Genomic DNA, 22184 nt, shown 5'->3' with positions numbered 1-22184 from the left:
CGCTCGTTTGGCAACGTCGCATTTTAGTCAATTTGAAACCCAATAAAAAAATCGCTACAAAACATTATATGAGGCTTCGTGTAAAATTTGAACTAGCGATTGCCCGCTCGGGTCACAAAATTGCTATCGCACATTCCAAAGTAACTATGCAATTTCCCGAGAAAAAAGTAGCCCTTTCTACAATTATTGTTGATATTATGAGTGTAAATCTCATGATATTAGTTTAGCTAGTTAGGGCGAGAAATACAAAATCATACAGTTGCTTTCGAATTTTACTTATTTAATAGGTATTTAATTTATTCGGAACTCATTTAAACAATATGTTATTGGATTAATTAGTAAAGAGTTAAGGAATATTTGTGGCTTAAAATGGTTTCAATAAATTAAATGAAACCATCAATCGAGCAAGTAGGATTTTATTATTATTCATCAATAATCAAATTCTGAACTTGAATATTCAACTACAATGTCTGCTCATGAAAGCTCAAACTCGGTACTTCTTTCCCAATTCCATAAAGTTCAACACTTACAAAGTGACAAAAAACTTTAAAATAGGTAGTTGAAACAAACCACAGCTAATTTTCATAGTTGACTGTACTATACGATAAACATTTCAGTCAATTTGACAACCTTTGTCGGAAACATTATTCAATGAAAATATTGTCCGAACCCTTAGTATTTCTCTTCGACAAATATTTTAACACATTGTGAACCACTTTTCTTTCACGACTATAAAAAGATTTTAGCAATTTAATTCACAAAATCAATTGCGCACATTTAAAATAAAGTTTGTTTACACTTTGACAACAATAGACTGACATGCAAGGTGACATGCAATGATATTATATAAAAACAATTAATGGTAAATTAATTAACTTGAATAAGAAAATAACGCTAACGGGTTATTTTTAGTTACTGTTATTTAAAGCGAGAACGCAGCCAATTCAAAATGGAGTGTTCGTTCGTGCCATTCGTGCTGTCGCCTGTCATCTGTCAAATTAGTGCTTGACAAAACGTTGTTGCGGGAGGAATTTTTTCACCTCATTTTAATTTTTAATCAAGTCTTAATATTTTTTAATAAAGATCTATAAAGCGGCAAAATGGACGACGATTTACCGACCGATTTTGAGGTCATCGTTGTTGGGACGGGTAAGTGATACATCTCCCTGAAAAGTTTACCGGGTGTGATGGCGATACGGCAGCCTACTTTATCGATCTTTTTTTTTCACTGCCTTGTCAGCAGTGCTCTGCACGTATATTTCGGCTTGGAAGCATTTCATTATTATGAATATGGTCAAAATGACTCATAGGAATGTACTTTTGCTGATTTCTAAGTGACAATATGCTTTGCTCAGGTTTCGGCGCACCCTACGGAGCTTACTCATTCATTAACTAATATTTGCGGTCTCGGCTGCAGTCATTGTCTTCGTGCCTAATTCAGACCTGGATTGTGGGCATCACATTCTAGGTCATTCTTTTAGATTGAAGACATGCGGTTTCTCATGTAGTTTAAGATGAATAAGTTTAATTCCTGCTCTCTTTTTATGTATGTCAATGATATTTAGCAGATGATTATATTTTTTTATTTTTTAATCAATGATTTGATTACTGAAGTGCGACTTAAGAAATTATAGATTTTTATGTTAACAGTGTCGAGTGTCTAAACTTTGCTAGTAGCTACCTTGATTAATGGGTATATTATCATTAATTAGACATAGTTGATAATGTTATATATTAACAATAATAGAAGAGGAATAACTTATTCCATCCTAACCAAGTAACCATATCCTCTATGAATTATCAAAGGGTAATGTAATAAATTGGATTGGTAATTATTTTAACAGAATGATTTAAAGTTAAAACTACTAATTATTACAGTAATTGGCTGTCAGCAGTCCACACAGTAAATAGTTGTACTGAAACATATATAAATTACCTTACATTACTAATAGTAAAAGAATCAGCACAATAATTAAGCTTCAAACATAAAATAGTAGCTAGTTAGTTAGTGCCATAAGCAATTATTCCAAAACTTAATTTCTCTAGTCTTGAACTTAAAAACCTCATTAGTTTTAGATTATTTTTGTTTTATTCTTTGTTACATTACAATTTTAGTTGCAAATAAATAGTCGACTGAGATCAAGTTGGTTAATCAAAAACTCTTATGGCCATTCAAATAAGAGCAGGGAATACAGATTTGGATTAGCTCAGGGAATCACATATTTGTTGGGAACTAGTCCAATAGTAATTATTATTTAAGTCATCATCCATCATGACTTCAGCCATGGCACATCCTCTGCTGTACATAAGCCTTCCCCAATGATTTCCATATGTGACCACTTAGTAGCCTGCATCCTCTGCCTTCCTGTTACCTTTATAAGGTTGTTGGTCCACCTTGTGCGTGGACATATTATTTGAGTGCTGTATCAAAATTTAATTCTTCCACATACCCAATTATAAGTTAAAAATAAGCACTGAGTTTCTTGTGCTGCTTTTTTTCGGAACTGGCCCCCTTATTGACCCAAAGCAGTGGTATGGTTAGAGTTTGAATAAAAGCTTTTTAAAAGCCTAATTGCAGAAAATAAGTTACTTTTATGTTGCTCAGGGATGGTGGAGTCTATTGTGGCTGCAGCATGCAGCAGGATAGGCAAGAATGTCCTTCATCTGGACTCCAGCGACCACTACGGTGGGCTATGGGCTTCTTACAATTTCGACGGTCTCCAGAAATTCATTAAAGAAGTTGATGCTGATCCTAAGAGGCAGTGGCCGGTTTATAATTTATCTGAGAAGTGGTACATAGAAAAGTAAGTGCCCTAATTATCTGTCAATACTCCAATGCATCAAGTTATTGAATGGCTTTGTTTTCCCAGTTTCGATATCATTGATTCCAGTCTGATTGATTGAATTAGTATAATGAAGGGCATACCCCTAAAACAATTGAATATGGATTAAATATGTAACTTCTTTACAGAGAATCCTCAGCACCCGAGCAAAAGGATGAAGGAGATGAGAACAAGACTGATGACAGCAAAGCAGAAACCCCCAAGAAAGTGTGGACCCAGGCCAACTTTACTGCTGAATATAGGAAATTTAACATAGACATGACTCCCAAGGTAAGTGTTAAATGTAATTAATGTAATGAAAGATTTTCAGACAAGATAGTTTAGAACATTTCTAATATCAAGGTTGTATTTATTTAAAGAGTTTTGTTCTTTTTTGGAGCCAAGTGCAATTTACACACATGTAACAAACAAGCTAAAGCAGTATCAAAATTATTTATAGATCTTCATTGTGCTACAATGCAGAAATGCTACGAGCACACACCTATGCAAATAAATGCAAAGCAACAGAGGCATTGAAGTGCCAATATAATTTTTGCTTGAAGTTTTTGTCAAGAATTAGTGTGGATTTATGTTTGATATTATGAGATATCTTGGTCCCTTTATCAGGAGTCACACATGTTAACATCATCATTTCAGCCATAGGACGTCCACTGCTGAAAATAGGCCTCCCCCAATGATTTCCACAATGGCCAGTTGGTGGCGGCCTGCATCCAGCGCCCTCCAGCTACCTTACCTTACTTGACGGCCGATGGGGCAGCAAGGTTCTGGAGTGGAGGCTACGTACCGGAAAGCGTAGCGTAGGACCAACGACGACATGTTAGCTTTTCTGTAAAATTGCGCTATAAACTTTTTCAACAATGAACTCCAGGCATGAATAAAAAAGCCTTTGTCAATCATCTTCATAGCAGCAATCGTGACGTATTCCCAACAGTTGCTCTTCTCCCGCGGTCCACTCGTCGAGCTGCTCATATCTTCAAACATCGCTCGCTACGCCGAGTTCCGTTGCGTGACGCGCGTTCTGACGTGGCTGAACGATCGCCTGGTGCCGGTGCCGTGTTCCCGCGCTGACGTCTTCGCGACTGAAGCCGTCAGCATTGTTGAGAAACGAATGCTGATGAAGATGCTCACTTCTATCGTTGGCTACAACGAGGAGGAGATGAACAATGAATTCAAGGGTCAGTCTGCTGATTAATATTCTTGTGTATGCAATGACAGTTTGAATTTGTCCTGGGAGAAACTCGGCCTTCATTGGTTAGGTTTTTAATGGCGGTCAAGCTTTAGATCTTAGAATCAAGAGGTGGGGAGGTGGGAATAGTCCCGTTATAGGGTCAGTCATTTGTTTTGAAAGTAATTTAAAAACAGATTGAATTGTTTTCTGATGAGTCAGTCCATCAAATATAGGGGAGAGTTCGGTATATTGTACCGCCGGGTAAATTGTACCACCCTCATATTTCGTAAAATATTTATTGAATGTCTATAATTACAACACTCAGCGATACACAACTAAAATCAATTAATATCGGCCATGTGGTTTTTGCCGTGACAACAAACACGTGTGTTTTATTTTGAAAAGTATTTTTTCATTGTTTTCAAGTAACTTTTGACAATACATGTTTAGTTTGTAATTTTGTTAAATTTAATCACAGGGTGTTTCTAATATATTATTTAGAAGCGTAAATTAGTGTGGATTACAATTATTTGAAACATTTTTCGGTATTTATAAGCTATATTTTTTACCGATTTTTTAAAAGCACTATCACCTAGTCGGCTAAATTGTACCACATCAAGTATTATGGAACTTTACCAAAGGATTTTGAAATTTTTTTTAGTAAATCATATTTTGAAGTTATAATAGCGTAGTTATGTTTGACTAACAATAAATGAAAGCAAAAGACTGGCAAAGTAGATTAGTTAGAAGTGTGCGTTACGATAATTGGAATTACAAAACTTGTACTCAAAATCGTGATAACGTGAAAAACAATATCGATTGTCTATGTTATTAACTACTGTTCCTTTTCGTTTCCTAATTTGTTAAGAATGTATCGTTTAATATTTTGCCATAGTTTTTTTATAGGCTTGAAATTTATTGAAATCCAATTTAGTAACCCTGTGGTACAAATTATCGAACCGGTTGGCTAAATTGGACCGAAGCTCTGAACTCGTATTTTGTTGATTTGTGCTAAATATACAACAATCATGTTAATTAATACTTATGAAATAGTAAGTTGAATAATGTATCTTTTATTATATACCATGGACATTAGCAAAAACAAAAGAAAACTATGTGTAAAATGGGATTAAAAAAAACTGGTCCAAATTAGCGGACTCTCCCTTACATACATTTGTGTGTGTTCTGTTCATGGACAAAGGAATGATAATATAATATTTGTAACTTAAAAAATTGTCTTTTGTTTTTTTGCTCAAACTTGCGACGCCATTTATGTGCGTTTTTATCGTTGGTATACGTGACTATCAAGGAGTATGACTAAAGTGATTTTTTTTAACAGACTGGAATGACAAGACATTCAAGGAGTACCTAACGCACAAGGGTCTAACTCCTAATCTGATCCACTATGTGCTGTATGCCATCGCGGGCGGTACGGATAAAATGCCCTGCTTGGAGGGAGTGAGGGAGTGCAAGAAGTTCCTTATGAGTCTGGGACGATACGGGAACACGCCCTTCTTGTGGCCTATGTATGGCAGTGGGGAGTTGCCGCAATGCTTCTGCAGGTAAGCTTTATATCAGTGGTTCTTAACCTTTAAGTCACGAGGGACCATTTTACCAGATTTCTGTCTTTTCAGGGACCACTTTTTTTTTTTTTCAAAATCCTATGAAAGGGGTGTTCGATTTCTCGCCCACTGTGCACCGTTTACGTTATGTTGACTCGACTCATCACGTCACGTTACTTGTTTATTACGATATCTTCGTGGACCACTTGGAATGCCTCCAGGGACCACTAGTGGTTCGCGGACCAACGGTTAAGAACCACTGCTTTATATGATCCATCTTTCTTATTCTTGAATTTGCTTATCTATATTTACTTTTTAGTGTTAAGGTCCACTGAGTCAATGTGACAAACAATTCAGCTCCAGACTAATTTAAAGTAAGTCTCTCTCAAGGAACAATGTTCGTCTCTTTATTTCTCCCACGTGATTGCTTCTCACTTTACTAATAACCGTCGTACATTCGTGTCTACTTACAATTTAACACAAAACATTTGAAAAAATATGTTCTCTTAATGCTATGTTAACTTGTTGTTTTGTAGAAATAACGAGAGCGCTAATTTATCAGTTTAAATCTTTATCATAACCCTTTACACACGACGATACACGTACGTGAGAGTAACTTTGAAAAAATCTCATGCCCATGTAAACTTGTTTTTGCGGCCGCAATCGGCAGCGATCGCTCGTGAGAGATATTTACTCGCACACAGTGCCGCTCATTTAGTGTTGGGACCTGTCAGTGCTCGTTTACTCGGACTTAAAGTTGACTGCATTTTTTGGAACGAGAGGCGGCCAGTGTAAATATTGATTTTATGTGGTTATTGTTGTTTTCGGATAAGTGTTATAGTTTTATTTTATTACGAAAACAGTGATTATCCGAATGGAATACTTTTATTGTTATTTCATTGCATAAATTAATAATTATTACTACCACAAAATTAAGTCGCACGATCGTAGCTGGTCGGTCAAACCTCCAGTAGTTGATTGAAAACTATTTTATTTGTTATTTGATATTATGGCTTAGTGTTTAGTTGTTTTTCTATTTTAGTGCATCCTAAATATGAAGGATGTATCGTAGCATTATTTGGAAACGCAACCGACTATGAAATTAAAGATTTTCATGACTAAAAAGACCAGGAAACACAATTTCGGGTTTTTACGGACTTTGAAGAGTAGAATACCAAATATGAAAGCTCAGGAGACGAAGTAGACCCTGAACATGAATCAGCAAGGCTGGTCAGACATTTTAAAAATACTATGTGGCAAGCAAAAGCTGAAACAAAAGCCACGTCCGCAACAAAATACAGGGTCAATTTGGAAGAAAATTCAAACAAATTGAATTCGTACTCCAACTGAGTATCTCAATTGATTATTTTGATGACACATTTTACAAAGAGATGGCTAGGTGTACAAACTTGCACTACATGCGTTAAATCGATAAAGAATTAAAAACTATTAGAACCGAAATTGCTATAGTGTTCGGTGCACATATTTTCATGAGATGCCTTCCGGACCCATGTTTGCATATGTACTGACACACTAGTATAAAAAATAGGGGCTTATTGCTAACAAAATAGTTCATAACCGATTTGTACACACACGACATTCCCTTTATGTATTTTACCATGACCAACTAGCAGAAACAGAACAAGACAACCGCTTTGGAAGGTGCAACCCATGATAAATAAAGGATCAATATACCTGCAAAGAGGTCCATCTTATTATTCAATCGTTGAACGATATGACTGATGTAGATATTCTGGACTAACAAATGGAATGCCACCAAACCTTTATTACAAGATAATAGGGTTTGAAAGTTCTAGTTTAAATTTTGGACCTGGCAGTTGTTAATTCGCGGCGGCTTTAGAAAATTGATTGCACAGCTAATGGTCATTCAAAAAAAGACATTTTAGCATTACTAGATTTTCGTTTTAGCATAGCTGAGGCTTTAAACAGATATCCTAATAAAGAGCATCGTGTCGAAAATTTACTAAACGACTCGACATCCATAAACAATATAATATAGACTTTTAAGGTCAGAAGGCAAATGATAACACAGATGAGAACGATTACCTGGCTAAAAAGCACCGAGGTGTTACATGTTGGAAGGATGTTCTAGCTGGTCAAAAATTAAATGTGCTAAGTGAGATGTTTACCTGTGCCTTTCTCGCAAAAAAGCTGTTTCCAGTCATATCATCTTAAGCCATAAAAATGTCATTTATTTCTTTATTATTAATTATAAAGTAATTTTGTTCTATTTTACAATCTCTTAATAATCATCTCGGACCTCATATTGGTACCAACCAAACTAATGAAGGATTTTACTTTGCAAGTTTGTCAAAATGTGGATATTTTTTAATTAATTCGATTTTTGTAAGACAATTTGCTAAAAGAGGTTTAATTGCTTGTTAAATTATAGCTTACTCTTTACTTATAGGGGTCTCTTACCAAATGAATACTTATGTGCTCATAAATTAGTAGTTTTCATTAAATAAATTAACTAAATAGTATAACACTCACTATCGTGAGACTAACAAATTATACCGACGCCTCACTATCGTGAGGGCATACTTTCAGGAAAACTGAAAATTCAAAATTTTTTAAAGTATTTTTCTAATCTTATTTAAACTCTAAAATAACCCCTAAGTAAAGTTTTATTAAAATATTGTCACTTTTTTATTCTCGTGTGTAAAGGGTTAAGGGGACTATTTCAGATACATTTTTCACATGATGCGTCATAATTTTTAAGACAATTTTATAACTTCGCATAATGACGTGAAAGTCGCGGTAATTTAAAAACTGTGGAAAGAAATCAAACGGTCCATGAACTTCAAACATATTAGTCCCCATTAAAAGTGTTTTATACTTTTATAACGTTATAAATTAGTTGTAGGCCTGTTGGCAGGTCTTTTTTACGCACATCTCATGTGTATACAGTTACGCTATTACAGCGTACGTCTTTGATTGCTAAACACGTCCAGACGAAGGCATGTCAAGCCAAACACAGTGGCATCTTAAATGTAGTTGTGATAAGGGCGCTTTTCCAACAAAAGAATAATAGCCTGATGTATTGTCGCTTGTACTACCATTATTTGTCGTCTTTGGTACTTTATGATGCAAAAGATTGCACCATGAAAGTTTTGCGCCGCGCCCGAGTTCAATGACCCAAATGTGCATCAACTTGACCAACGCAAACAAAAATGAAGCCACTTTCTAATGTTGCATGCCGCACGTTCTAAAGTTTTGTAATTATCATTATTCCACAATCTATCTAAGTATTTAGTACTTTATTATAGGCTATTCTCGTAAAGGCTGAATGACAATAATAGTAGTCGATGGAAAGTTTTACGGATTAGTCACAGTTAACAGCTGTAAATCATATGAATGCATTAATAGTGCATTTATTTTTAGAAAATATTTTTTTATTGTATCACTTGATTTATCGACACTTCATTCAATTCGAACACAATTTGCAAGTCCTCAATATCAATTCCGATCAGAATTAACCTTATTAAGGTTAATTCTGATCGGAATTGATATTGCGAAAATTTCAGCTTGCTAAGTTCCGTATTACTTCAGAAGTACCTATTAACTAAGTGGGTATTAAATTAAGTAAATCTACAATTTACTCTCGCAAAAGAAACATTTAAAAAAGTATTATTAATCTTTATACAGATCATACAGTTGACAGCTCATCACACTAGGATATATTTTTGTTGCGAAATATAGCACACAAGTGTTTTTCTCGATCTGCTCTCGTCTCTTCATTACACAAAGCAATCACTTAAGATACATAATTGCAAGAATAAATATCGTTGCCATAGCGAACATTTTCGAATTCGTTTTAAATATTACTTACATTTAGTGATACATACGAAAATACGGTTGTAATATTTTACTTTTTTCACTTTTAGGCTGTGCGCCGTATTCGGCGGCGTCTACTGCCTGAACCGGCCGATCGACAAAGTTGAGATTAAAACCCTCGATGAAGGCAAACGGGTCGTGGCAATCCAGAGCAAGTCCAAGACTTTGAACTGCAACAATCTGGTGGTCGGCATCGACGAGTGTCCTAAGGAGATGCTGCCTTCAGAGCCGGCTGAGACCAGCGATATATCCAAAGCCGTGTTCATCACGAACAACACCATAATGCCGAGCGAGAAAGAACCGCTGACGTTGCTGCGTTTCCCGCCTCTGAGCGACGAGGGACACGCCGTGACGGTCCTGGAGGTTGGCCCGGCCACTGGATCCTGCCCTAAGGGATTGTGTAAGTTGGCATACTTTATACATTTCAGCTTCATCAACATCATTTCAGCCATAGGACATCCACTGCTGAACATAGGCCTCCCCCAATGACTTCTATGTTGACCGATTGGTAGCAGCCTGAGTCCAGCGCCTTCCTGCTACCTTTATGATGTCGTCGGTCTTTGTGTCCTTGTGGGACGTCTCACGGTGCGTGTTCCGGTACGCGGTCTCCACTCTAGAACCTTGCAACATTTCAGCTTCCCATGGGCTATCTAAACCTTGATGGCTTACCTGTAGATCTTTGCTGTATAGCTATGAACGAGAAGTTCCGTTACGGCAGTCTAAGAAAGATTTCTGGTCACTACCAGTCAATGAGTATGTAATGATTGTTTAGCTTTCGAGACTTCCTAACTTTTGTTAGTTGATGATACCGTTTTACTGCTAAATTACCAGCAGTCCAATGTCTTTTGCATTACGTTGTTTGAATGTACTTTTTATTTTATTTGGCTGTTAAGTAAATAGTTCTCTCACGGTTACCAGTCTAGCCGAACTTGCCTTCAGCCACTGACAACAGCATAATGCGTTCTTAATGTTCGAAGTCTTTTGTAGTTAGCTGTTATCTCTAAAGCTTGATGGTTCATAATGGTAATGATGAAGCCAGCAACCTCAAATATTGCCTTTTCACTCTCATTTCGAAAACGCTTGTTATATCAACATCTGCAACGCGAATAATCTTAAACGTCCGACTCGTTATGTGATACGAAGCGTACCGTGATATTATGTAAGAAAGTGTTAATTACGATTAGCATACTCAATTATTCTAATGTTTTCATTGTGCACGATTATCTTACTTTGGTAAACAAACACGGGAAAGGGAAGCAATTTGGTGTTGTAATTAACAATGCTCTATCAATTAGTAAAAATAGGAATGTTTCCTTGCATTGAATTGGTTAGCATTGATATTGCATTTATTTTTTTAATTATTTCAATTAAAATATTTAAGTGGTGTTACAAAATAGTTTCGTTCTAAAGCAGTAGCACTCGGGAAGCGCACGCCTCCTGCCGCCAGGGTCACGCTCAAAACTTTTTCCATTGCTTTTTGTTGGTTGCGCCACTTCAGTAACTCGTGCTTTTTATTAGGTTTTTTCGAGCGATTCCAACATATGACTCACGGCACTATGATCCAATAAACTGCCAGTAATTGTAGGTTTTGTGATTAGCGAGTGTATTGAACCACATCAAGATGGATGTCCATTTCTATTTGACGTTTATTATCATGTGTCTGCTGTATTATTATGCATATCCACTTTATTTAACTATAAATGTAGTACGCGGGATTAATTTTGTTGTGAAGAGGGTTCAGAAGGCATAACGAAACTCTTTGTTCAGTTTTTAAAAAACAAAGTATTTTCAAATACCTTTTTGCTTCTAGTTTTCACCAACAGAAAAAGGTGATCTATTACAAAAGTTTGCGTAAATTAGATTATATTTATAAAATAATTAAATAATCGTATAACGTCGCTACTTCTGCAAGTTCAGTGCTATCAGTGCATGCAAAGCTGATAAAATTCAATGCTCATTGTATATTTAGAACCAAACAATCTAAGCGCTGTTTTCCTGTATGGTGATGACTAAACAGGTAACTGATTCCTTTTCTACCTTAAAATTACGTGCCATAGGTATTAAATTCCATTGCTTTTGTTTCCAGACGTGGTGTACTTCATCACGAAGATGGTCAAAGACGCCGAGAGCGACCTGCAGCAATACGCCACCAAGATATTCGACATGAGCGGCGGCGACCAGACCGCCGAGTCTGACAAGCCTAAGGTAAATAATAAATCTATTAAGCTTTAACACAGAGTAATAATAAGTGCTACGTACAGAAGGTTTTCTTCGCGAAGGTATTTAAAAAAAATTATGCTCAATGTCATTAACAATATTATGGTGTAATTTAGCTTGTCTCAAGAGTCGCCGTCGAGCGCCGAAGCCATAGGGAGGTGCCAAACAGGAATGAATAATGAATTATATTTTGTGTGCTTGGTGAAGAATACAAGTGCGTGCGTCAATGCTCGCTCGTGATTGTCCTGTCGATTAGATATCTCAGGAGGTGCAGTCGCGCGTGTTTTGTTTTCGATGCAAACTCACGGAGATGAACATCCTGGCTTTAACCATACCAACGCGTGCAGATCGCCATCGCCGGCGCGATCAAAGGCCAATGAGAGGTCACGTGAACTGTCATAGGTCGCGCGACCTGTCTTTGGCCTTTGATCGCGCCGTGTGGTTGAAGCATTACGAACATCTAAAGACAGATAATGTTAAAAGAACATCTTAGGGCGTATGCAAACAGTGATTTTTAAACGCGCCGTAACACGAAAGTTGGACCCAATCTATAGACGTTTGAAGGAAAAAACGCGGCGTCGAAACACGTTGCTAAAACGCACGTCGTCGGCTTGCTTAAATTTTTTTAATCACCAAGCTACATGTGTGTACACTTTGTTACACCTGTCACCTGAGTAATCAGAGCTGAAGAAATATACTAATTTTATTTATTTATTTGAAAACTTTGTTGCTCAGCTTTTTTGTTGCAAAAGGCGAAATCACCGTCATCTTTCCACTTTATGGGAGGACGTCCCTGAGTTGGGCTGCGCAAGCGATGCCTAATAAACCTTTGAGTTTAAGAGTTTCTGACGTTTTCCACAGTGCCATCTAGTCTGAATCTACCCAAACTTGTCCTTTCGCCCATGGGTACTAGACGACGGAATGCGACGGATTTAAACAAAACTAACTTAAATACTTTTTTTGTAAATTATTATCCGCGCCCTCTGGCAAAGCAGTCCGGTACGTGAACAACCATACCAAACGGCCGTCTAATGCCCGTTTTCACCATCAATCCCTAATTTTTAAGTGATCCCCATAGTAACACATAACAGGAATTTTGTTTTCAGAGGGGTCACTTAAAAATTCCTTTTGTACCCTTTGCACCACCGGCCTGCACCACTGGTGGTGCAAAGGGTATTTTTAAATCCCTCTTGCACCACCAACAAATAGTGCTGTGCTACCATCGACTGTAAAACTAGTAGTAGACTGTAAAATACTTAATAATTTAATTGTTATAAATAAATCAAAACCCCTAAAAGTTTTAATTTGTGTGTGTGTAAGTGCCTATAAACATTTCACTTCAGACCCACGATACCCCGGGCAACATAACTCCATAAAGGAGCTATTTTATGATACATGTTTATTTCTCGGGTCAACCAAGAAGAATATTTTGATATAGCTCCTTTATGATTATGTTGCCCTGGTACTTTAGGAATATTATTCGGTGTATGTAGGTATGAATGGTTGTTATTAATTTTTATGTTAAGTTGATTTGAGCCTATAAACATTTCACTTCAGACCCACGATACCCCGGGCCTACATCCTACATACAACGAATAAAGTACCAGGGCAACATAACCATAAAGGAGCTATTTTATGATACATGTTTATTTCTCGGATCAACCAAGAAGAATTTGATATAGCTCCTTTATGGTTATGTTGCCCTGGGTATGAATGGTTGTTATTAATTTTTATGTTATGTTGTCAAATCTGTCCAGTAGTTTCGGAGCCTATTCAGTACAGCAAACAAACAAACAATCAAATCTTTCCTCTTTATAATATTAAAATATTATATGATTATAGATAATCGTTTTACAGTTAATGGTAGGGCGGCACTATTGGTGGTGCAAAAGGGATTAAAAAATACCCTTTGCACCACCAGTGGTGCAGGCCGGTGGTGCAAAGGGTACAAAAGGTAAAAATTAGGGTTTGATGGTAAAAACGGGCGTAATGAGGGCTATCGTTTTTATACTTAACAGTTGGCACCCCTGGCGATTGACAGGACCTTACTCTACAGTGGCGCCATCTTGATGAGTGCAAATGCGATAGTCCTCCTACCACTTTAGCGCTCACCAGTTGGTGCCACTGTCTTCGCTACTAGCAAGTGACAGGACCTTACTCTACAGTGGCGCTAACTGGTGAGCGCTAAAACGATAGCCCTCATTCGCCTATTGTCGTCTCAATGTTGACCCTTAATCCTTGTTACTTGTTGCAGTGTCTGTACTCGCTGTACTACAACGTGAAAGACACGAGCGTGCCGGTGGCGAGTGCGGCGCCCGAGGTGCACGTGTGCGCCGGACCCGACGTGGGGCTCGACTTCGACCGCGCCGTGGAGCAGGTACTGTGACTTATCCTGCCAGAACTAGCCGTGTTCCTGTGGGTAGTGTGCCGTGTTCCTGTGGGTAGTGTGCCGTGTTACTTAGGGTAGTGTGCCGTGTTCCTGAGGGTAGTGTGCCGTGTTACTTAGGGTAGTGTGCCGTGTTCCTGAGGGTAGTGTGCCGTGATCCTGTGGGTAGTGTGCCGTGTTCCTGTGGGTAGTGTGCCGTGTTGCTGCAGCTACCCTTACGAGTAACGCTGTGTATATTCGCTGTGCTACAACGTGAAGGACACGAGCGTTCCGGTTGCGAGCGCGGCGCCCGAGGTGCACGTGTGCGCCGGACCCGACGTGGGGCTCGACTTCGACCGCGCCGTGGAGCAGGTACTGTGACTTATAGCACCGTGTCACTACATGGCCGGGCCGAGTTGCCGTGTTACTACAGGGGCCGGGCCGAGTCGCCGTGTTACTATAGGGGCCGGGCCGAGTCGCCGTGTTACTACAGGGGCCGGGCCGAGTCGTCGTGTTACTACAGGGGCCGGGCCGAGTCGTGTCGCTGCAGTAACTTTGCCGTGTTGGTATAGTAACTATGCCTTGTTGCTGCAGCTACTGTGCCGAGTAACCGCTGTGTATACTCGCTGTACTAACGTGAAGGACACGAGCGTGCCGGTGGCGAGCGCGGCGCCCGAGGTGCACGTGTGCGCCGGACCCGACGTGGGGCTCGACTTCGACCGCGCCGTGGAGCAGGTACTGTGACTTATTGCACCGTGTCACAGGGGCCGGGCCGAGTCGCCGTGTTACTACAGGGGCCGGGCCGAGTCGCCGTGTTACTACAGGGGCCGGGCCGAGTCGCCGTGTTACTACAGGGGCCGGGCCGAGTCGCCGTGTTACTACAGGGGCCGGGCCGAGTCGCCGTGTTACTACAAGGCCGGGCCGGTGGCGAACACCGCAAGCTTCAACCACACCAACGCGTGCAGATCGCCATGGCTGGCGAGATCATAGGCCAATGACAGGTCGCGCGACCCATGACAGTTCGCGCTACCTGTCATTGGCCTTTGATGGCGCGATCTGCACGCGTTGGTGTGATTGAAGCATTATACCACCGTGTCACTACAGCGGCCGGGCCGAGTCGTTTTGCTGCAGGAATTGTGCCGTGTCGGTACAGAGACGTTAGTTAAGTTACATTATTTTATTCTGTACTTAGGCCCTTTCCAGGGCGCTTATACACGTCCCTATTAGCTTGCCCTACCACCATTTCGGGACAACATATAGCTAATGCTGAGAAGAGGCGAAGAGCAATAAATACTACTTATATTAAAACGTGGGCTGGACATATTTCCAGATACAGTGAAAGAGGGTGGACACAAGAAACAACAAAATGGCTGGGACCAGCTGGTAAAACAAAAACAGGTAGACCACGAAAACGATGGTCAGATGACATCGTCGAAATTGCCGGCACCAACTGGATGAAAGTCGCGCAGGATAGAGAAAAATGGCAAAAGATGGAGGAGGCTTTTACCCAAAAGGGATCCGTATAAATAACTTGGAATTGTAAAAAAAAAAATCATATCTTATGTATAATAACTTGAAATATGGATAAATAAAAAAGCTTTATTATTATATTAAAACGTATCTTACGTAATAAGTGCGAGCTAGGCAGGTAAAGTTCACGGTCTCTTGTCATTTAAATAATTTACTGACTGTGCCTTGTTCCTTTAAATACAAAGTAACGTTCGTTTTCGGACAATATCACCTTATTCTACCCGTGAAAGAGACCCAGCCATCTAAAAATGCTTATCGCTATCATAATAAAATTAAGAAACTTGGGAACAGCAGATAAACGGGCATCGTTTTATGGAAGGCCTATTATTATTAATTGTGTTTTTACACATCGTCCAATTAATTTGCAATGACCAATTTTTCCATGTTTAATAGTTAGTTACCCTTATCAGCGTCTGTCTATTATTTCACAACGACATGCGAATGTTAGCTAACAATTTCCAAATAACATGGTAGGCCACGTGATGTTCTACGATAACAAACAGTTAATATAACATTTTAATTTGTTAGTTACATCACAACAATCGTTAAGTGATTGTGATGTTATAACTTGAACTCGCGGGTTAGACATTTCATCGTCTTCTTATCTATGTAACTAACCTATGATTTTTTATGTAATTGAAATACCTACTCTAACGTTTTACTAGTTGGTTGACGATGTATGTAAATATGTAAACAAAACTATTAACGGCTTGAGATTTAGGTAGTATAGAAATTACTCAAATTTTAGCTAGAGAAAGGTCCTCAATTCTTCACTACTCGTGAGTATGCCACAAAGCTGGATTCAGCAGGTAACCTTTGCATTCTGATTGTAACTCAGTGTTGCAGTCTAAATGCAATAAAAAACAAATTAATAGCGAAGGAATGGATTCTTCCCATGTTTTCTACTTTACACCTTTACGAAATAAAGTTAAAAGTACATAAACAGTCTGAATCATTTTGTTTGTATTGTTCAAATGTGCAGTTTGCTGATATTATCTTATCACGAACAAGATATTTGTCACCCTTACTGTAAGGTAGTTTAATGACTTAGCTTGTATATCTTATCTCTGTGAGATTTTATTACAACTAAGAGCTTTAGTGACAGCCTATTTTTGAAACTTAAATATTTGTTTCTCGTACTACTACTACTTGCGTCTGTTTACATAATAACTGTACATTAATGTATTCTGTTTGTATCACTCTCTTCTCTGCAATGGGGACACCGTAATGTTGTAGACTTGTGAAATCTACAAGAGACGTCACAAGTGGGTATATCCATATGGCGGATTTACACTATGCGGAAATTAGCCGAGTCAAGTCAAAAAAACAGAGGAGTGGGGATGAAATTCATTCATTTTTCATCCCCACTCCACTGTTTTTTGACTTGACTTGGCTAATTTCCGCGCAGTGTAAACGCAGCAATACAACTATGACAGCCCATCTATTTATCCGATCCATATAAATAATCTAAAATAAATAAATAAATAAATAAATAATCTTTGGACAATTTCACACAGCGCCAGCTAGCCCCAAAGTAAGCAACTTAATGCTTGTGTTATGGGTGCTAGCTTAACGGATATACTACTTGTATACTTTTTTTTTTAAATACATAAATATTATACATAGTCACACCCAGACCCGTCACAGAAATTAAAATTCATCATTTCAATTTCTGCCCGGCCGGGAATCGAGCCCGGGACCTCTCGGCATAGTAGTCCGTTCTGAACCACTACACCAAACGGCCGACCATATTACCAGACAGTTTATCCACAACATTGTATTTTTAATTTTGTCTAACCCATCAATTTCCACGCAGGCGGAGCAGGTGTTCAAGAAGATCTGCCCGGGCGAGGAGTTCCTGCCGCGCGCGCCCGACCCAGAGGAGATCGTGTTCGAGGATGACGTCACGCACGGGCCCGAGTTCGCGCGCCACGAGGACGACGCCGAGGGCGACGCGCAGTAGGCAGCACACGGCGCGTTTGAGCGTGCGGACGGGGTTATGCAAGCGTACACAACACTATTGACCGTTTGAAACACTACGAGCGTGCATGAAGGTTTGACCATCTCTCGACTACTGTCATTCTTTTGGCGCCAATTTATACGTCATTTTGGACGACATTTTTAATCAGATTGACACAGATTTGAAAATGATTACCTACATCTATAGGATCGAATTTGGACTATTGATTACTTTTGGGAAGTTAGTAACTTGCATAACACCAAGCCGACTTTAGCTAATAATAATAAACTTGTAGCCGATGATCGAGCATTCGAGACGATCACATTCCGATACGCAGCATATCGACTAAGATCTCCGTAATCTTTTCTAACGTTAGTAGTTAATTTTCACACGTTCAAACGTGCTGTATTAGGTACATCTAAGGTGTAATCTCAGTAAGATTTATACGCTTTGGTCGCTTGACTACGTGCATTCCGACTGGTGCGTTTGGTTTGTAATGGAACTGACACAATGACACCGGTTGTGCGAGAAACTTGTAGGATAGGAATCTTATCGGAAACCGTGACCTGCTCAGTTTACTCATTTTAATATTTGGACCGTTTCATTATATTTTTGTATTCGTTATCGGTCGAATGATATCTAAAACGAGATTCAGTTTAGAGACGATAGTGAAGTGAGCAGGTCAAACCCTGCTTCGATATGCTGTTCATTATCAGGGTTAGCGGTATGAATGGAGTATAGCTAGGTTGTCTTGATAAAAGTTTGCAAGATCGAATCGTAGCGTTTTGGAAAGTTTTTATATCAAACTGAATATGATAGACCAATACATAGTATTATTTTAGCGTCTGTACTTTAATGGCCAAGTATCTATAGCAGAATGCGTATCTGTTTTTGTATGGCACGTAGCTTACAATATTTTTCAGAGCTTGAAGTTCATTATTGCTATAGAGAAAATGGGACATATTCAGTTTGATGAAGTTGGTAAGCTCTCTTATATGGTTTAGTTTATTATAATTTTATATATCTTCATTAAACATGGAGTGTAAGAACCAAAGGAGTATTAACATTCGACATAGTTCCGAGGAAATGTGCAATTATGATAGGTGAAGTTAGCTAGGATGCAGTTTTAAAATGTTAAGTGTAACATTTTGGACGCACCAGTCCAGGGCATTGAAGCACTTTTAATTTTTATTATTATTTAAATTATTTAGCACTTTTAAACAATATTTATTGTCAAATGAAAATAATCATGCCTGTGCAGCTTATGCATTTATAATTCCATTAAAATGTGATTATTAGAATAATATTTTTTTATTTCACTATTACCTAATTCCTCCTTTTTATAAGAACTAGCGTACGGCCGCATTTACTTAAGTCACGAATGTGAATAAATATTACTTACAGCTATTTTAACTCTTAAATTTTAATTGATAGATTATACGAATAAGTTTGTATGCCTCATGTTATAGCTGACAAAACAGCCTTGTATAGTGGTGCAGTTATGTATGATGATAATGCTGTACAGAAACCTCACAACAGTAACAAGATTGAGAATAAGACATCAAAATCCTGTTAAACATTTGACCTCTTAGGGTTTACATGGAAACAAGACTATTTTTATTTAAAAGAGAACAACCACACTTGCGTTTCATTAGCTAATACAAAAAATACACTTTTTGCTTAGCAGGTTATGCTAATCAATTCAGAAGGTCAAAACAATGAAACAAAGTAGTTTCAATAGTTGTGATAAATAAGTAGGTATTTGATAAGCTTTTGAATGTTATTTATGTATAAGTACTGCTGTGGTATAAAATATAAATACTTATTCATATTTAGAAATTATAAATATAAAAACTTGTGCCATGTTCACTTTTGTAAGCACAAATCGTTTTTGAAAAGGTTTTGGGATCAGTAGGCCTACTAAGATGCGTGCCGCGATAAGCGGTTATCACGCCATTTTATCGATTTTGCCCATACATTTTGACGTCGATAAAAGTTATCACGGCGCGCATCTTAGGCCTAGTTGGGTTGCTGTTTAATTCAATAAAAAATAGTTATAGTACACACTTTAATAAAGAATAGATATCTCTGGTCCTTTGTCACAAAGATTATAAATAAATGCCAAAGAATAAAATAAGTGACAACATGAGAGGAGTAAATGCTCCAGTGGATAAATTTCATCTTAAATCTTAAAGCAACAATTACTCTTAATATACAAATACAAAATAACATTTCCATTGAAAAATAAATGGATACTTTCATCACATATACAATGAATTTTCACTTTTGAAAGTACTCATTATCACGTTTTAGTGTTTGATTTATCTAAAATAATCTTTTCTCATAAGAAAACAATCCATGAACATTTCCTTCCAGTTGGGCAGAGTATGTTCGCTTCATGAATCTTAGATCTCCAGAATAGCTCATTTCACGTATTGTGGCCACAGACTTGGCTCCAATGTCTTGGCAGCTGTGTTGCAAACCTGCTTGCAGGTATGGGAGGAACCGTAGCACCGATCCTTTGTCAACAATACTGCCACTCACTCCTTGGGCTACTCTGTGTTTATCAGTTTCCTTGTGGAAGTAACGGCTCATGGCTGCTCCTTTACCCTCTTTGTTTTCCATGGCCTCCAAGCTTCCCATGCCTCTGTATTTCTTAAGTCTCACACCATCAGAGAAGAAATATTCTCCTGGGGCCTCTGAGGTTCCTGCCAGAAGGGATCCCATCATTACTGTGGAGGCTCCTAGAGCAAGGGACTTCACTATGTGGCCAACGGATTGAATGCCTCCATCAGCTATCACGGGGACGTTGAACTGGCGAGCATATGAGGAAACTTGATACACAGCTGTGGCTTGTGGGCAGCCACATGCCATCACCTCCTGGGTTATACAGATGGAGCCACTACCCATACCGACTCTCAGCGCATCCACTCCTGCGTCAATCAGATTCTTGGCTTGCATTCTGGTCACAACATTTCCTCCTATCACTTGTATGTCTGGGTAAGTGGATTTAATGAATTTGATCATTTCTATCTGATATATGGAATTTCCTTGGGAAGAGTCCAGAACTATCACATCCACACCATTACTGACAAGGAGCTTGAGACGTTCACGGTCGGCATCCCGGGTGCCGATGGCAGCACCCACTAGCAGTTGTTTGTTGGAGTCCTTTGAAGCATTTGGGTAGCTTCTGGCTTTCTTCAAATCGGTTCTGGCTATGAGCGCGACAAGTTCACCAGCTCCATTAATAATGGGGAGCTTACCTTTCTTGCTTTTCTCTAAAATATAATTGGCATCTTGAAGAGTTACACCGGATTGAGCAGTGATCATTTCATCAATGGGCGTCATCACTTCCTTCAGGCTGAGATGTGGATCTCCCTCCCTGAAATCTATATCTCTTGAGGTGACTATGCCTATGAGGCGCCCACCCAATTTTCCGTTCTCTGTGATAGGATAACCTGTAAATCCATTCTTTTTCTTGGATTCAATCACATCAGCCACTGTGTTGTTGGGGCCCATGCAGATGGGGTCTCTGATGAAGCCGTGTTTGTATTTCTTCACTTTGTGAACTTCGTTGGCTTGGTATTCAGCGGTGCAGTTGTGGTGTATGATGCCGATGCCGCCGCAGAGAGCCATGGCGATCGCCATGTCAGCTTCGGTGACCGTGTCCATGGGCGTCGACACCAAAGGAGCTTTCAGGTTAATTTTCTTAGTGAGAGGCGAGGTTAGGTCCACCTCCTCGGCGGTGAAGTCGATGTATCCAGGTAGCAGTAGAAAGTCATTGTATGTCAGTCCTTCACTGTTAGCAAATATCTCGGCAGCTGACAGTCCGTCACGGAGGTCCCCTTCCGCTTTCACCGACATCTTGATAAGTGGCACACGTGGAATATGATACTTCTCTTTGGTACAAATGAAATAGTAGATTCACAGAAAACACGATGTAAGTACACGTGGTGGGCAGGTTCTTCGAAGCGGCGTTTGAAGAAGTGTAAACTAGTCCAAATATTTTATTTGACTTAAATTGTAATTATTGATTGTTAGTACGGTAGATTCTCTAAAATATACTTTTTCAAAAATTTAACAAGGAGAAGCACGGGGGTACCGGCTTCTCTCTTGTTCGAAAACGAGTGACAGACAGACAGACATGAAAGTGTCATCGACACGGCCCATGGCAAGTAGGGATGTGATACTACGAATAAATAATTGAACAATCAATTATTTCAGTTATCGTCGTTATAGCTAATACTTTCCACATTACTTTGCTCTATGCTTTCCACTGTACTTAACTCTGTCTGGTTAGAGTAGTGCTGTTAGAAGATAGGTAATCATATAAATATTTGGCTGCATGAAGCTGTCCATCCTTGCATACCTTGCCTTGCTATTGAAACCAATTTAAAAAAAATTAAAATAAATTTTAAGTTAAGTTAGTTTTTTATAAATATCTTTGGACAAAGTTACAAAAAATAATTAATTTTCATGGAAAATATCCAGGCAGGAATTAAGATATTTGTGTATTCTATTGATTGAATTAATGTGAAGATGTGATTAAGCGAGATATCACTCAGCTCCTAATCGATTTTATTAATTAAAAAAAAATCGTCAAACTTTAAAGTTGACAGATTTATTTGTTTGGAGGTGGCTCCCTTCCCTCTTGCGGATTTGGTGGCATCACAGATATGGA

General features: G+C 38.8%; 2 protein-coding genes across 3 annotated transcripts; one reads left to right on the top strand and one right to left on the bottom strand.

The window, feature by feature from the left end:
• Positions 1-964: 964 nt before the first annotated feature.
• Rep (Rab escort protein) lies at positions 965-18701 on the top strand. 2 transcript variants are annotated; one of them, XM_028307397.1, is made up of 9 exons: positions 965-1149; positions 2606-2804; positions 2972-3113; positions 3775-4018; positions 5351-5573; positions 9482-9831; positions 11518-11636; positions 13903-14025; positions 17360-18701. In XM_028307397.1, the coding sequence occupies exons 1-9, from the start codon at positions 1101-1103 to the stop codon at positions 17504-17506; spliced, it is 1596 nt and encodes a 531-aa protein (XP_028163198.1). In that variant the 5' UTR covers positions 965-1100; the 3' UTR covers positions 17507-18701. The 2 variants fall into 2 exon arrangements, with proteins under 2 accessions (XP_028163198.1, XP_028163199.1); XM_028307398.1 differs by lacking the exon at positions 17360-18701 and adding an exon at positions 14280-14412 and having other exon boundaries at positions 13903-13919.
• An 856-nt stretch (positions 18702-19557) lies between these two features.
• On the bottom strand, positions 19558-21652 carry ras (Inosine-5'-monophosphate dehydrogenase ras). The gene has a single exon (XM_028307396.1). The coding sequence runs from the start codon at positions 21365-21367 to the stop codon at positions 19829-19831; it is 1539 nt and encodes a 512-aa protein (XP_028163197.1). The 5' UTR covers positions 21368-21652; the 3' UTR covers positions 19558-19828.
• Between the last annotated feature and the right edge of the window lie 532 nt (positions 21653-22184).

The sequence above is a fragment of the Ostrinia furnacalis genome, unplaced genomic scaffold (assembly GCF_004193835.3).
Source record: "Ostrinia furnacalis isolate ACB-3 unplaced genomic scaffold, ASM419383v2 OfSCF2163, whole genome shotgun sequence".
Classification (NCBI taxonomy): Eukaryota; Metazoa; Arthropoda; class Insecta; order Lepidoptera; family Crambidae; genus Ostrinia; species Ostrinia furnacalis.
This window is presented reverse-complemented; position numbering and strand designations above follow the sequence as displayed.

Bases quoted from the DNA above. Each gene is read 5' to 3' on its own strand.
- Rep (XM_028307397.1), top strand. From the start codon at position 1,101: ATGGACGACGATTTACCGACCGATTTTGAGGTCATCGTTGTTGGGACG. The intron at 1,150-2,605 runs GTAAGTGATACA...TATGTTGCTCAG, and splicing joins GGTCATCGTTGTTGGGACGG to GGATGGTGGAGTCTATTGTG. The intron at 2,805-2,971 runs GTAAGTGCCCTA...ACTTCTTTACAG, and splicing joins GAGAAGTGGTACATAGAAAA to AGAATCCTCAGCACCCGAGC.
- ras (XM_028307396.1), bottom strand. From the start codon at position 21,367: ATGTCGGTGAAAGCGGAAGGGGACCTCCGTGACGGACTGTCAGCTGCC.